The sequence below is a fragment of the Dendrobates tinctorius genome, unplaced genomic scaffold (genome assembly GCF_039654945.1).
Source record: "Dendrobates tinctorius isolate UK_male_01 unplaced genomic scaffold, ASM3965494v1 ptg000612l, whole genome shotgun sequence".
Classification (NCBI taxonomy): Eukaryota; Metazoa; Chordata; class Amphibia; order Anura; family Dendrobatidae; genus Dendrobates; species Dendrobates tinctorius.
In genome coordinates this window covers 247,834-264,733 of record NW_027362267.1, presented here as the reverse complement: position 1 = coordinate 264,733, position 16,900 = coordinate 247,834, and the positions used below count along the sequence as shown (strand labels likewise).

Sequence of the window (16,900 nt, the reverse complement as noted above, 5' to 3'; positions counted from 1 at the left end):
CTTTGCTTATCCAAAGCCCTTGGTCCTATGAATGAGCCTAGTATTATGTATGTATGTATGTATGTATGGATGCATGTATGTGTATGACGCAAATCGACAGCTGCCTCAGACTTTCCTAAGGCAAAACTGTTGTAATCTCCTCTTTTGTGATTTTTATCTGAATCCCCACTGCAGAACACGATTCTATGATAGTCCCAGCCTACTTCCTAGACGGCTCCTTTCACAAATGATTTTCCTTGATGGCAAATAGATAATCTGTTGCGGCACGGGGACATTGAATAATGACAGTTGTATAGAAAAAGCCTGTTCTCTCCAGATTCCAGATCGGAGCTTATTAAATAGTTGGTGTCTTGGAAAATAAAACATGTAACACCCAAAATTGTCAACTAGGGGCTGCCAGTAACATTATAAATGGTCCAATAGCCCTGTTATTGGGCACAGCGCCAGCTTGTGAGACCGCTCATCAGTCATGTTGTAGTGATAGATTAAAGTACAGCTCAGCATTTGTCCCTCCAGTAATACATGCTGTGTGTAAGGTCTGTGTGCCCGGCTGCCATACTGAAAGCTCGGCTACTGAGAGAAAATGATTTCTTGGGAGCCGCCGGCTTTCAGTCACAGAAGTGTGGCTGGCACTGCTACAGTCAGTGTGCAGCGGCTGTAAGCCCACACCGGGACTTTGACAGCCGGCTTTTCACTGATGCACTGCTGAGCCAGCCGTCAGTCAAAGTACCGGGGCATGGTCACAGCCGCTGCTCTCCGTGATTACTGTAGCTGCTACGGCCTCGCCTATATAACTGAAAGCCGGCGGCTCTGGGAGGGATAAAGCACAAATTCTCAAAGAAAACAGTTATTGAATCTTTGTCACAGAAAAGGGAGGCATCTTGGAAAGTTCTATTGCATTTTATTTCTTAGAACTTTCTATTCCTCTGTTATTTATCTTGGAAAAGGAGAAATACATTGGATGTTACCGCCAATCACCTTGTCATCGTCTGATACTTGATTGAAAGGTGACCAAAGCGGCTGATTTCGGCGGGTTCGGAAGACCGTCTGATGTCAGATCCGACTCTTCCCTGATAGAATTTCCACATGGATCTTGTTTGTTTTCAGCGGAAATGAGCCGGGGTCAGCGGTTCTGGGAAAATGGTGAACGGAGAGGTTGAGGGAGAGAGCTGACTGCTGAACGTCTTATGTCCTTCCGATAGATATCTCGAGTATGGCCGCTGATACGCCCAATTGTCAAGTTATTCATATATTCCCAGAAGGAATATCAGAGGAATTGGGGAAAAGACGCCCCAGGATTGGTAAATTACAAGGGCTGATGTAAGCGTTTACTAAAACACAAAATTTTCACTCCGCACAAACGAAATCTATAATGGTAAATGTCAGATTTGTTTTCTATTCTTCTTTTTTTTTTTTTTTTCTTCTTTTTTTTTTTTGCTGCAATCTGAGAATAAGAAATTACCTGGAACGCCTCTCTTCCATCTTTGTTCTCATCAATTTTCTAAGGGGCAAAGGGCAACGTTTGCAATTTAAAGTGAATTATACACATTTGACTACACCTCTTGTTCTTCGACCTCAGCATTATCCCCCGGGGGGGGGTTTAGGATTTGTGATTCCGCAGTGGCCAAAGCGCCGTCTCTTCATTATGGATCAGCGATGCGCCGACCGGATTCATTCAATCCACACAGATCAAGGAGATGGATCAATTTAGTCCCGAGTTCTGTTCATCATAAAACCAAAGTTCTTTATAATCTCAGATTTAGTCTCAAGCCAGGATGACAAAGTCTCAAATGAAAAGGACGGCTGACTGTAAGCAGATGAGTTGGTGGCCCCTTTGTGTAGGAACCCAACTTTTCCAGAATCCTGAAGGATAATTATTCCCAGTTGGTAGATTTGTCATTCAGACAAGGGATGAAAAGATGGTGATCTAAGCGCACTCATCAGGAGCCGGTTAACTTGGATAAGTGCCGGGGGTCCGTTTTTCCCAGGGCTCCATTGGCAACATCCATCACACATGTACATACGGAGGGGGCTCAGGAGCTGATATGTTACACAGCAGGCAGCCAAGTGTAATCTCTGCGATCGGAGCTAGCTCTGATCGCAGCACTTTAACCTCTTACATGCCGTTGTTAATTGTGACCGAAGCATTCAAGCAGTTGGAAACGGGGTTTCAAGTCCCCTAGGGGGACCAATAAAACAAATATTCTTCATACCACCCTCTTTTTTTCCTGAAATGCAAATAAAATCTAAAAAATTTACATATTTGGCATTGCCACGAGTTTGACTGTCCAAACTAATCGATATTTCCTTCTTGCGTTTCAAAATCTGTAACAATTTGTTTTTTCTATCAATGTTGTTCTTATAGGGCTAAATTTATGTTGTGCAAGCTGTAGTTTTTATCACCACCATTTTGGGGTTCATATGATTTTCCGATATTATTTTTTTTTTTTTAATTTTTTTTTTTTTTTTTAGCTGTAAGCATAAACCAGTGAATATGCCATTTTAAAGTAATTTTTTTCGTTTTTGGCATTCACTCATGGGCTAAATATTCTTAGATTTTTACTAATTTGGACAGTTACGCACACTGATATAACAAATAATGTTACCTTTTTTTAGTTTACATTCTAGGAAAAGTTAGGGTGTTATACATTTTTTACATTTTCAAAATAAAAAAATAGATTGAAAAACATAAAATATATATTGTATATGCATTTATTGCTCCGCCTAGGGGACTTGAATTTGCTGTCACTTGTATAATAAACTGCCATACCGTGATGTGGACATTGAAACCTCTTCCCGCGTTTTCAGACTCTTAAATGCCGCTGTCATGATTGACAGCTGTATCTAAGCAGTTAAACAGCTGCAATCAGAGCTAACTGATCACTTGCAGTTAAGCCCCCGTCACACACAGCGATCCGGCTAGCGAGGTCGCTGCAGAGTCACAAGTTTTGTGACGCAACAGCCATCTCACCAGCGAGATCGCTGTGTGTGACAGCGATCAGTGACCGGCCCCCCTGCCTGGTATCGCTGATCGTTGTTGAAAGGTCTGGACATTTTTGGGGTCGCTGGTCTCCCGCTGGCCAGCACGCATCGCGTGACAGGCGGGAGACCAGCGAGCAGGAGCTGGTAACCAAGGTACACATCGGGTTTCTAAGCGCCGCGTGCCCCTTAGAAGCCCGATGTGTACCTTGGTTACTAGCTCCCTGCACCAGCGCGCTGGTAACTAAGATACACTGAGGGTAACTAAGCGACGTGCGTCGCTTGTTACCTGCGTGTCGCTGTCATGATCGCTGGTGACGCTGTCTGTTTGGCAGCTCACCAGCGATCACATAGCGAGTCACCAGCGATCCTGACAAGGTGATATCGTTGTCGGGATCGCTGGTGAGTCGCTATGTGTGACGGGGCCCTTAGGCTTGGGTGACGACTATTTGACACCACCCCCCGGAGCCTGCTCCGTACATGCGGCACTCTTGTGTATGGTGGGTGTTGTAGATTGAAATCTGAGCAGAATAGACCCCCCCCCCCCCCCATTACACCTACCCCCTTATCTTGTAGGGAGCAGACGGGCTTCTGTAATCTCAGGGTCTGAAAGAAAACAGATAAAGTTGTGTTATTTTGCAGTTGGTCCCATCTCCTACCATACTCCAGAGCCATTTTCAAAATTCTGCTTTCTTCAGGTTTAAAGGGTTACTCCCACTGGGACCATTTTGTGGCAAACCAGTAGGATATGACACAAATGTCCGATAGATGCGAGTCCGATCTATCCGGAGAGCGAGGCCCCAGCGCGTGTTATCGGAAACGGGGAGGGGGGCAGTCACCTAGTCACAACTTTTTTTTATATTAATTTGTTTTGGAACGCCAAAAATTGCTGAGCAAAATTATGCGGCAGTTTATGGGGTTTATTACATCGCTCTCTGTGGACGTTGATCAGTCTGCCATAAATATCCCAGATGGAACAACCCTTTAAATTATTTTTTTTTAAAACCTTTCCAGCTATGGCGAAACTGAGTCTTTGTTCGCACGCACACTCGGAGTGACCGTATTTCTCTCTTTCCTCTGTTTTTCTTACTTTACATCAGACAAGTATGTAAAACTCAGAAGACCCGCGCCCCTGCGGACAGGTAACTCTCCACCATGGATGCTCTAGATGGACTCGTGCATTACCTGCATGCCATACTTTCATGTGTACTTGGCGTCATAGTCGTAGTAAGGAGGCAGATATTTAATTTAATAAGATTGCTCAAGCTCTGAGCCCAGCCAGTCCTTCTATTCACGGACATACAAGATTAGAAAAACTCCGTCAGAAAATCAATTGTTTAAATCAGTTTGTTAAATTTTATTTTTAAAACATTTTTCATGTTTATTTTTCATATTATATTTAAAAAAATCTTGTAATTTTCACACTGGCTACTAGGCCTAATATCAAATTCTGCCTGATGGGCACATGGACATTAGCAGCAATAAAATAGACTCAGGTCCTAGATGTTTGAATAAGAGTGTTATCTGAGCATGCTCTAATCTAGGCAAAGTTCATTGGGAGTTAGGTGATGTCGCAGAGCACCCATCGTGAATGGTGGATCCTGTGTTATCTACTGTATACAGACGTGATATTAGTCATTGTACAGGAGGAGAAGGTGAGCTGTGACATCACCTATTGTGACTGGTGGATTCTGTGTTATCTACTGTATATAGAGGTGTTATCAGTCATTGTACAGGAGGAGGAGGTGAGCTGTGACATCACCTATTGTGAATGGTGAATCCTTTATCTGCTGTATATAGAGGTGTTATCAGTCATTGTACGAGGAGGAGGAGGAGGTGAGCTGTGACATCACCTATTGTGAATGGTGAATCCTGTGTTATCTGCAGTATATAGAGGTGTTGCCTTTTTTGTAATCTCATCTGTGATGATTCTGAGTGCTGAAAAGTCATCTGTAGTGTCTGAGTCTATTATAAAACCTTGTGGCCATTGTGCAAATTGAAAGATTTTGATTTATTTTTCTACTCTATATAATGATATAGAAAATAAAGAGAGAATATGTTGAACATTAAACAATATATATTTAACCTAAAAGCCTGATATAACCAAATGGTTGTTTACTGATGACATATTTTCTTTCCAAGACCTTAGACCCCAGCAAAATGTCCGTCTCTGTGAAATGTGCTCTTGCAATGTTGCCCTTGTGGCGTCCTGCCTGTCCCGATCACACCTCCAAAACCTGAGATTGCTAAATCATCTCCATCCTGGAAAGAGTCGCCCTATCAGGACCCTGTCCTCCTGCAGAGTCTTTATTGGAGGTTACATCTACTCCAAGGGCTTCCATCACAAGGGGGGCGAGCGTCCATCACAAGGACGTCACATTGGGGGATGATTTATGAACCTTCCCAGATCCTTGTCATGTTACATGGTGGTGAAGAGACGCCTCACCCCCTCCCAGTAGCTGCTCCTGTCATCCATCTATGTCCTTTCCAGGTGCACAGAGGCTCATTTTAATTTTTTTTTACTATTGTTTTGTTAAAAAAAAATCCTGTCCATTATCCATTGTTTTTGTGTGCATCCTTCATCCGTCAGTAACCATCCAGAATTGCTCAGCATTTTGATTTTTCTGAGCCATAATTGACTCCTGCAGAAAGGAGAATTATAAATCCGCACTTTACATTTTCCCGAGCTGTACGTGAACATGAAGAATAACAGTAAGGGGCTTGTAGCCTTCATTTTTATCCAGTTTTACAATAGTGTTGATAAACGTTTGGGATGGGTCATAAAACAGTCCAGACACGCGGCACCCCCCTCAATCAGCCGTTTGCAGATACCAACGACATATGGAGCCAGAACAGCGCAGCTACGTATGCCGTGGTACTAACACTCAGCTCTCGCTGAAATTAATAGGAGCTGAGCCGCAGTACCCAAGAACGACCACTACACGGTTTATGGCGCTGTGGTATTCCGGCTCTGTTCACTGTGTAGATCTGGCTGCGATCAGTGGGATCCTCACCGATCTGGCCGTGCATATCAAATTAAATTCTATTATAACGTGGTTACTTAATGAATTCGTCATTCATTGCAAGGGATCAAGTGTGTACAGAAAAAAAAAAATCCTAAAATTATATAATATACACAAAATATATATGATTTTTTTTTAAACATATTGCAGGAAATAAAAGCCCACGCCATCTTCTTTAAAGGCAAGTAAAATTCTGTCTCATAACATTTTATTGAATTGAGACAAGCAAGTGTTTGCGGATGAAGTCACGATGCCGATAACGTTTCTGAGCAGAGAGCTCGGCACCTTGTCACTCCCGATTCTCTTCCCCGCGTATGACGCGCTCAGTAACATGATGGGACTGACAGCCGAAGATTTGCCTCAGTCAGTGAGCTACCTTGTTCTAGAGCAAATTATCTCCGGAGATCTATATACGGTAGATAACAACAACCTGCGGGCGGCTGCATTTTTCTTACCCTCTTGAGAATATTAGAGGAGCGCCAAACCTGAAGTCAGACGCCTACAAGAGCATAGAAGCTTCTTCCAGTCCTTCACGTGGTCCGTACATGTATGTGGGTGTTCCCGGAGATTCTCCGAGCCGAGTGCACGAAACCGGGAAAAGCTTCCGGCGTCCCTGCGATCACGCTCCCATAGACCTCTGTCCACCAGGTGACGCAAAATAAAGTCTCATCCGGCTGCCACTCGGTAGCAGACCGCACTTACTTGGGTATTATTCACACGATCCTGTTTTTAGTGTTCTAAAAGGAAGATGTCAGAACTGCGATGGATCATATTTGGCATTTCTTTTCTGTCTTTTGTATTGCAGAATTGAAGAGGATTAGACATTTTGCAGCCTCTTACATTATGAGCGGTCCCATGTACGTAATGCACAAAGGCGCGGAGCCGGGGGGTTGCATCTAGGTGACCAGTTGCACGTGGTGCAAATTACAGAATTGACCCTTCATGGCTACGTTGTGGTCCCACAGCCTTTTGTATTTTGCAGCATCACTTTTGCTGCAAAGTTCAGCTCAGAAACAACTAATTAATGTGGCAGACCCCTCTGCTGTGTTTAGCACACAGACTGCACCTTATGGCAGAACCCTGGAAATAAAGTTTCCAAGACGTCCCCCTGACAGCACCATGGAGGACGTCCTCCTCCTTACAGGGACAGGAAAAGCACACGAGAGGTTAAAAGGTTCCGTCCCACCCCATTTCCCTCAGTGTTTTTCCTGTCCCTGCATGAAGGGACACGCGAGAGGAAGCGCATCAAGAACCTACCGGGCTCAGGGGGATCGGGCAGCCAGTCCAATCCTTCCCCCCTGCGAAGACGCCTAGGGCCGAAACTCCCTGGTGGGGAGTCCCTCTGCCCCAAAGTCCAGGAGCAGGATGTCGCTCCTGGAGGGAGCCGCTCCTCCCAGCGGGAGGCTCTCGGCTCCAAACGTGGCCGCCTGGAGGCGAAGGCCGGGCCCCCGCAGGCAGCTGGCTGGGCGGACGCTGGTGTCAGGAGGCGGGGCACGGAGAAAGAAGTGGCCGGAGAGATTCCCGGACTATCGCAGTGAACGTGCGTCACTTCCAGTGACGTCACCCGCCGGGTTTGAACGCAGGCGCGCGCTCCAGAAGCCTGGCGTCTCTCTGGAAGCAGGACAATGATGGACACAGAGCAGGAAAGAGCGAACGGAGGGGTAAGTGTGCTTGGCGCAGATCTCCCTCCCCAGACCATCCACTGCAGCCTAGGGCAATAGCCTGACTACCCTATCCTTTGTTAATAGGATAAGGGAACCCCAGCAGGCCCCCTGACTGTGACCAAGGACCCGGCCAAGGCAGCTTCTAAGTCTGTCAGATGCCCAGTATGCAGGGTAAAGCTGCCAGACACCTATACTAAGACCCTCTGCGGGCCCTGCACGTCGAGGGTGATAGGAGAAGAGCAGCCGTCCCTCCTGGCCGAGATGAGATCCCTGATACGGGAGGAGGTCCAGGCCTCCAGAGCCAGCTTGGCTCAGCGGCGATCCCCCAACCCAGGGCCAAGCCAAAAGCGTCCTAGATGGGAGGCAGAGATGTCCGAACCAAGCTCCGAGGAGAGGTCGGACTCCCGGGACTCAGATGCAGAGGAGGAAGGAGAGATCCCGGTGGATAAGCAGGATCAGGGCAGGAAATGCCTGTTCAAATTAGAGGACACGGACGATTTAGTCCAGGCGGTGAGGAACACCATGCAGATGGAAGAAGTCCCTAAACCGCAGTCCAGACAGGACCTAATGTTTGGAGGACTCGTGTCTAGAACCCAGATAGTGTTCCCAGTAAGCGAATACATTAAGACAATGATCTGCGAGCAGTGGAGGGAGGCGGAAAGACGTCTGATGCCATCCCGGGACTTTAAAGGCCGACTGCCGTTTGATCCCGAGGAAACACGGTCTTGAGAAGAGGTTCTGAAGATCGATGTTCCGGTAGCCAAGGTCACCAAGAAGACCGCCATCCCGTTCGAGGATTCAGCAAGCCTCCGGGACCCGATGGACCGGAAGGCCGATGTTCTATTAAAAAGAACATGGGGAAACCTCGGGGGCCCTTATCAGGGCTAACATAGCAGCCACCTCGGTGGCCAGATCTATGTTTTTGTGGTTGGGGCAGTTGGAGGATCACCTTACCAACAAAACCACTAGATCTGAGATCTTAGCTTCCCTTCCCCTTATGAAGTGGGCCACGGCGTTCCTATCAGATACGTCGGACGAGTCATTTGTGGCCAGAAACAGCTCCCTTTCTAATGCCGACCGAAGAGCGGTCTGGCATAAATCCTGGTCAGGAGATAATGCTTCTAAAGCAAAGCTCTGCTCACTTCCCTTCTCAGGTCTAAGAGTATTCGGTCCAGCCCTGGATAGTATCTTAGAGCTGGTGTTCGACAAAAATAAGGGTTTTCCAGAAGAAAGGCCTAAGCGGCCCCAGCCCTTTCGGCGAGGTCCCTTTTATAGGAGGCACCTCGACCCCAGAGCCCAGGCTAGGTCTAATAGAGGATCATACAGAAGCCCCCAGGGCGGGAGAAGCAAAAGCTCCCTTTTTCCGTCAACCTCCAGGTCTAGGAGGCAATGACGCCATAAGCATTGGGGGAAGACTTCGCCACTTCGCAGCGAATTGGTCCCGAGTTACCCAGAATCAATGGGTCCTCAGAACCATCACAGAGGGTTACAGTATAGAGCTCTATTCTCCTCCCCCCGACAGGTATATTTCCCCTACTGTAGTTCAGGCGGACTCTCCAATGTGGGCAGACATACAATACATGATCAGGTCCGAGGTTATAGTGCCGGTTCCCCTGTCAGAAAGGGGAAGGGGACACTACTCCTCCCTGTTCTCCATCACAAAGCCATCCGGCGAGACCCGGTCCATTATAAATTTAAAGCCTCTAAACACCTGGGTCAGATACAAAAGATTCCGGATGGAATCTATTCGGTCTGCAATTCAGTTAATAGACAGGGACTCGGTCATGTGCACTCTCGACCTGAAGAGTGTGAACTATCAGGTCCCTATTCACCCCTCATCCCAGAATTTACTAAGATTCGCAGTCAGTTGTCTATCCCGGACCTGCCACTTCCAGTTCCAATGCCTTCCATTCGGCCTGGCCTCGGCCCCTCGAATCTTCACGAAGTTGGTAGCAGAGGTAGTGGCCTTCCTGAGGAGTCAGATCATCATCCATCATCCATCATGTAGCTCGTGGACTCACAGGTCAGGATATCCCTGCTACCCAGGCGCAGGCAGAACACCATTCAGGACAGAGCCAGAGATCTCTTAAAGTATCACTCCTCTATAAGAGAGGCAATGGAGGTTCTGGGCCTAATGACTGCCTGCATACCGTGTGTCAGATGGGCCCAGTTCCACTCGAGACCGCTACAGAAGCAGATCCTCGCAGTATGGAACAGAAGTCAGTCTTCACTCGACAGACCCATAACACTGTCAGGACCAGTGAGAGTCACTACAGTTGTGGACCCGAGCCAAGAATCTTCAGGTGGGCGTATCATGGACATCCTCTCCATACGTGGTGGTCACCACAGACGCCAGTACGTGGGGATGAGGAGCCCACGTAGAAGGGCTCCTCTCTTCGCCAGTTTCCTGGCTGTGCTTTTATGTGAGGGCAGTCAGTAACTTTCATCCCTTTTTATGTCTCTGAATTACCTATTCCATATAAAGCATGGGCCCTTTCCCAGATCTCTCAGATCTTCTACTGTACGTAAGAGTTGTTTTTCTTTTTTTGTTTTTTTTGCAAAATGTTTCAAACTCTGTGAAAAGTAATTAATAGAGTAATATCTAACCCTTGAGTATATAAATCTGCACCATTGCTATCTAAACCAAGTAGTCATATATGTTATAGTATATTTATATATAATTTTTTTACCTGGTTTTACAACCATTTGCAAACATTCGTGCAGTCGTTTCACGGACAAATTGTCAACCAGCTGTTTGCATAAAATGGTGATGAAAACTTAACTGTAACTGTAGGTGACTTTTCAGTGTAATCTGCCATCATGACTTGTATCCTTTCTTTACAAGTTTTCCCCTCTGAAGATTTGTGCTCTCTCTCTCTCTCTCTGTGCTCTCTCTCTCTCTGTGCTCTCTCTCTCTGTGCTCTCTCTCTCTCTCTCTGTGCTCTCTCTCTCTCTCTCTCTCTGTGCTCTCTCTCTCTCTGCTCTCTCTCTCTCTCTCTCTCTCTCTCTCTGTGCTCTCTCTCTCTCTCTGTGCTCTCTCTCTCTCTCTGTGCTCTCTCTCTCTCTCTGTGCTCTCTCTCTCTCTGTGCTCTCTCTCTCTCTCTCTGTGCTCTCTCTCTCTGTTCTCTCTCTCTCTCTCTCTCTCTGTGCTCGCTCTCTCTCTCTCTCTGTGCTCTCTCTCTCTCTCTGTGCTCTCTCTCTCTCTCTCTCTGTGCTCTCTCTCTCTCTCTCTCTGTGCTCTCTCTCTCTCTCTCTCTGTGCTCTCTCTCTCTCTCTCTCTGTGCTCTCTCTCTCTCTCTCTGTGCTCTCTCTCTCTCTCTCTGTGCTCTCTCTCTCTCTCTCTGTGCTCTCTCTCTCTCTCTCTGTGCTCTCTCTCTCTCTCTCTGTGCTCTCTCTCTCTCTCTCTGTGCTCTCTCTCTGTGCGCTCTCTCTGTGCGCTCTCTCTGTGCGCTCTCTCTGTGCGCTCTCTCTCTCTCTGTGCTCTCTCTCTCTCTGTGCTCTCTCTCTCTCGCTCTCTCTGCTCTCTCTCTCTGTGCTCTCTCTCTCTGTGCTCTCTCTCTCTCTTTGTTTTTTTACCTGGTTTTACAACCATTTGCAAACATTCGAGCAGTCGTTTCACGGACAAATTGTCAACCAGCTGTTTGCATAAAATGGTGATGAAAACTTAACTGTAACTGTAGGTGACTTTTCAGTGTAATCTGCCATCATGACTTGTATCCTTTCTTTACAAGTTTTCCCCTCTGAAGATTTGTGCTCTCTCTCTCTGTGTGCTCTCTCTCTCTGTGCTCTCTCTCTCTGTGCTCTCTCTCTGTGCTCTCTCTCTCTCTGTGCTCTCTCTCTCTCTCTCTCTGTGCTCTCTCTCTGTGCTCTCTCTCTCTCTCTGTGCGCTCTCTCTCTCTCTGTGCTCTCTCTCTCTCTCTGTGCGCTCTCTCTCTGTGCGCTCTCTCTGTGCGCTCTCTCTGTGCGCTCTCTCTCTCTGTGCGCTCTCTCTCTCTGTGCGCTCTCTCTCTCTCTGTGCGCTCTCTCTCTCTGTGCGCTCTCTCTCTCTGTGCGCTCTCTCTCTCTGTGCGCTCTCTCTCTCTGTGTGCGCTCTCTCTCTCTCTGTGTGCGCTCTCTCTCTCTCTGTGTGCGCTCTCTCTCTGTGTGCGCTCTCTCTCTCTCTGTGTGCGCTCTCTCTCTCTGTGTGCGCTCTCTCTCTCTGTGCGCTCTCTCTCTCTGTGCGCTCTCTCTCTCTGTGCGCTCTCTCTCTCTCTCTGTGCGCTCTCTCTCTCTCTCTCTGTGCGCTCTCTCTCTCTCTCTCTGTGCGCTCTCTCTCTCTGTGCGCTCTCTCTCTCTCTCTGTGCGCTCTCTCTGTGCGCTCTCTCTCTCTCTCTCTCTCTGTGCGCTCTTTCTCTCTCTCTGTGCTCTCTCTCTGTTTTTTTACCTGGTTTTACAACCATTTGCAAACATTCGAGCAGTCGTTTCACGGACAAATTGTCAACCAGCTGTTTGCATAAAATGGTGATGAAAACTTAACTGTAACTGTAGGTGACTTTTCAGTGTAATCTGCCATCATGACTTGTATCCTTTCTTTACAAGTTTTCCCCTCTGAAGATTTGTGCTCTCTCTCTCTGTGTGCTCTCTCTCTCTGTGCTCTCTCTCTCTGTGCTCTCTCTCTGTGCTCTCTCTCTCTCTGTGCTCTCTCTCTCTCTCTCTCTCTCTGTGCTCTCTCTCTGTGCTCTCTCTCTCTCTCTGTGCGCTCTCTCTCTGTGCGCTCTCTCTGTGCGCTCTCTCTCTGTGCGCTCTCTCTCTCTGTGCGCTCTCTCTCTGTGCGCTCTCTCTCTCTGTGCGCTCTCTCTCTCTGTGCGCTCTCTCTCTCTGTGCGCTCTCTCTCTCTGTGCGCTCTCTCTCTCTCTGTGTGCGCTCTCTCTCTCTCTGTGTGCGCTCTCTCTCTCTCTGTGTGCGCTCTCTCTCTCTGTGTGCGCTCTCTCTCTGTGCGTTCTCTCTCTCTGTGCGCTCTCTCTCTCTCTCTGTGCGCTCTCTCTCTCTCTCTCTGTGCGCTCTCTCTCTCTCTCTCTGTGCGCTCTCTCTCTCTGTGCGCTCTCTCTCTCTGTGCGCTCTCTCTCTCTGTGCGCTCTCTCTCTCTCTCTGTGCGCTCTCTCTGTGCGCTCTCTCTGTGCGCTCTCTCTGTGCGCTCTCTCTGTGCGCTCTCTCTGTGCGCTCTCTCTCTCTGTGCGCTCTTTCTCTCTCTCTGTGCTCTCTCTCTGTTTTTTTACCTGGTTTTACAACCATTTGCAAACATTCGAGCAGTCGTTTCACGGACAAATTGTCAACCAGCTGTTTGCATAAAATGGTGATGAAAACTTAACTGTAACTGTAGGTGACTTTTCAGTGTAATCTGCCATCATGACTTGTATCCTTTCTTTACAAGTTTTCCCCTCTGAAGATTTGTGCTCTCTCTCTCTGTGTGCTCTCTCTCTCTGTGCTCTCTCTCTCTGTGCTCTCTCTCTGTGCTCTCTCTCTCTCTGTGCTCTCTCTCTCTCTCTCTCTCTCTGTGCTCTCTCTCTGTGCTCTCTCTCTCTCTCTGTGCGCTCTCTCTCTGTGCGCTCTCTCTGTGCGCTCTCTCTCTCTGTGCGCTCTCTCTCTCTGTGCGCTCTCTCTCTCTGTGCGCTCTCTCTCTCTGTGCGCGCTCTCTCTCTGTGCGCGCTCTCTCTCTGTGCGCGCTCTCTCTCTGTGCGCTCTCTCTCTCTCTGTGCGCTCTCTCTCTCTCTGTGCGCTCTCTCTCTCTCTGTGCGCTCTCTCTCTCTCTGTGCGCTCTCTCTCTCTCTGTGCGCTCTCTCTCTCTCTGTGCGCTCTCTCTCTCTCTGTGCGCTCTCTCTCTCTCTGTGCGCTCTCTCTCTCTCTGTGCGCTCTCTCTCTCTCTGTGCGCTCTCTCTCTCTCTGTGCGCTCTCTCTGTGTGCGCTCTCTCTCTGTGTGCGCTCTCTCTCTCTCTCTGTGTGCGCTCTCTCTCTCTCTCTGTGCGCGCTCTCTCTCTGTGCGCGCTCTCTCTCTGTGCGCGCTCTCTCTCTCTGTGCGCGCTCTCAGCTAGTAGGGAGAGATTAGCTGCTATGTTATCTCCTATACACAGCACCAGGTGTGGGCACAGACAGAAGAAGGCTCCTGTGCAGGAACTGCATATGGGTCTTTTCCCCACCATTAATGTGCATGCTACTTTGAAAGTGGTAGACAGTGACCCCCTTACCTTTTGGCACATCTGCACAGGTTGTGCCAATTGTATGTCCATCCCTGCACAATGCACATAGTTATAAGAGGATTCCTTCTGTGCTGTCTCTGTGTACATGTTCGGTTGCAGCAACAGCAATTCTGAGCAGTGTAACTGTGAATCCAGCTCTGGAGTGAGATAAAACCCTAGAAATCAGCAGCACTGTCTGTATGTATCTGTGTTGCTTTCTTTACTCTGCTCCTCCCTCTCTCTAGTAATTTCAATTAAAATCTGATCTTTCAATTAGCTGACAATCTGTCTTCTTTTGACCTTTACAGATGTCAGTGAATGATGCGTTTAAGAGATGGGAGGGAGTGAAGTGTCTCATAAGTGGAGAAAGAAGCAGATTTCTTTGCTAAGATATATTACAAAGTTTCTTATAATAATTTGTAGTATTAATTTATGCAAATTTTGCAGCATTATATGATTGCATATCTTTTCCCTACTGTTTCACTGGTAATTCTCTACTACTTGTATTCTGATAGTGAAGCAGGATGACCTGGATGACTTGTGCCTTAGGTTTCGCCTGGACAAATGGTGGCTCCAGTGCATAGAGAGGAGGAACTTAAGAGGATCTATTATGAATATATGGTGGTCAGATTGAATGAGCCAAATGCGGGTGGACACACATGCTTAGTCGCTCTCCTTACAGCCTAGAGATCCTTTGGTCTCTGCAGAGCACCAGATAGAAATGGCTATCTTCTTATCATGGCTTATCATGCCTCGCGGGCAGGGTCCTCTCTCATCCTGTACCAGTTGTGACTTGTATTGTTTAAGATTACTGTACTTGTATGTATTATGTACACCCCTCCTCACATGTAAAGCGCCATGGAATAAATGGCGCTATAATAATAAATAATGAGTAGAGCCTCTGCAGCACCTGGCAGTATAGCAAGGCTGGGGCTGTATTATCAGCTGCCAGAGGGGGAAGGACCAAAGATTAGTCCTGGAGATGTATGTGTCCAGATGATTTCATGGTCACATCCTTTGTCTTTGACCTGCTTGTATAATATCGGGGGGAAAAAAAGAGCTATTTTATTTTTTACTACTTTTTTAGTTGTGATTTACAAGTTCGGATCTATCAAAAGTATATAATTCACAGAGGCTGGTAAAGATTATTCAGCAGAGGAAAAATGACAGTGAAATAGAGATATGATAATTCGGCTCTGCGCTCCTCACTATTGTGCCATATAATTGCTCTTGTTTAATCTCTAAGACTCGTATTTCTTTCCACCGTACTTCCTTTCCGGTCGGTATAATAATTCATACCTGGAACATCATTTCATTTTCCTCACGCTGACTTTAGATTCTCATTTTCCTAAATTTATTCTGCATGTATTAAATAAGTTCTCCTAATGCCGTAATAACCTACAGAAGATTATATTGTCGTAATTGCTGAATAATCATATATTCTTGCTACAATTATACTTTCAGGGTGCGCTATTATGAAATTTTATATAGTTTATGTTTAAATGGCTAAAAAACACAATAAATGGGGTCCAACAATAAATCTGAGGCTTCATACAAATGCTGAACCCATTCCTATATGTTTATGTGCCGCAACTGATGTTGGCAGTTTCATGGTAATTACTGGCCATACTAGGTTTCCCGCTTCTGGTGATGGTGACACTTGGTCTCCTTTTTCTGAAAATGGCCTTGCTAGGTCTCTTTCTCCTGACAATGGCCAAGCTATGTCTGCTCCTCCTCATGGCAATGACCATGCTAGGTTTCTTCTTCTAGACTATGGCCACTCTAGGTTTCCGCCTTCTCATGGAGATGACCATGCTACGTCTTCTCTTCTTGGCGATGGACACGCTAGGTCTCAACCCTCTGGTGCTGGTTATACTATGTCTCTCCCTCTTGGTGGCATGCTTGGTCTCCTCTTCCAGGTTATGGCCAACCTAGGTCTCTTCCTCATGGCGATGATCATGTTATGTCTCCTCTTCATGGTGATTGCCTTTCTAGGTCTCCTCCTCATGGCGATGGCCACGCTAGGTCTCCACCCCCTGGTGCTGGTTATACTATGACCCACCTTCCTGGTGATGGTCATGCTTGGTCTCCTCTTCCTTGTGATGGCCATCCTAGGCCTCCTCCTCATGGCGATGACCATGCTACATCTCCTCTTATTGGTGATGGCCATTCTAGGTCTCTTCATCCTCCTGATAATGGCCATGCTAGATGTCCTTCTCCTGTCGAGCCACTCTAGATCTTCATCCTCCTAGAGGAACAGCTTGCTCCTGAATAAAGATTAGGCATCCTCTTTAACTTGGATGTAAGGTTTTTTTCATAAATACAATTATGAATGAAGTTAGATATCACATTTTAATTGCCCTGATCTCATCAGTGTACATTACACGTAGGGCTGTGGAGTCGGTATAAAATGGACCAAGTCTGTGCTGCACTTTATGTACATGCTCAGTGGTGAAGCATGTCGGTCGGAGTCAAGTCAGGTAAATTGTTGCGTCTGAGTCAGAGGTTTGGTTACCTACTCCACAGCCCTGGTTACACATGTTCTCATCACACCGTGCTTTTGTCATGAAGTATTGCATTATTTATTTTCTTTGACGTTCAGACCAGGCAACCTGGCGAGCATTGAGTAGATGGATCTGTATATAAGTGATGTTACGTGAGTCTACAATGTAGAGTGAAGGAGGATGGAACCCTGCAGAGCGGATAAGAGTCGGAGCTGAACCTGTTCATTCCTTTATCATTACAGCAAAAGCCAAATCTAAGTGTGGCCCCAAGTTCTTCCCCTGTGCTAATGGGATCCACTGCATTATCGGGCGCTTCCAGTGCAACGGGTTTGAGGACTGTCCTGATGGGAGTGACGAGGAGAACTGCAGTAAGTGGCTCACGTGTTACATCAACTGAATGATGACTTAACTATAAAATACTAACAGTGCAATGAAAGAAGAGAGGAAGCACTCACTGTTACCAAAAGTGGAAGTCTTTATTTCATGGATAAAAATGCATAGGCTCGGGAGCAATGCAG

The 16,900-nt window shown here is 47.0% G+C and overlaps 1 protein-coding gene across 1 annotated transcript in view; it reads left to right on the top strand.

The window, feature by feature from the left end:
* Window positions 1–16,900, top strand: part of LDLRAD3 (low density lipoprotein receptor class A domain containing 3) — a 141,529-nt gene that overhangs the window by 48,343 nt on the left and 76,286 nt on the right. The window contains exon 3 of the mRNA XM_073565243.1: window positions 16,625–16,750. Coding sequence (XP_073421344.1) covers window positions 16,625–16,750 — 126 coding nt within the window. The remainder of the gene's footprint in view (window positions 1–16,624; window positions 16,751–16,900) is intronic.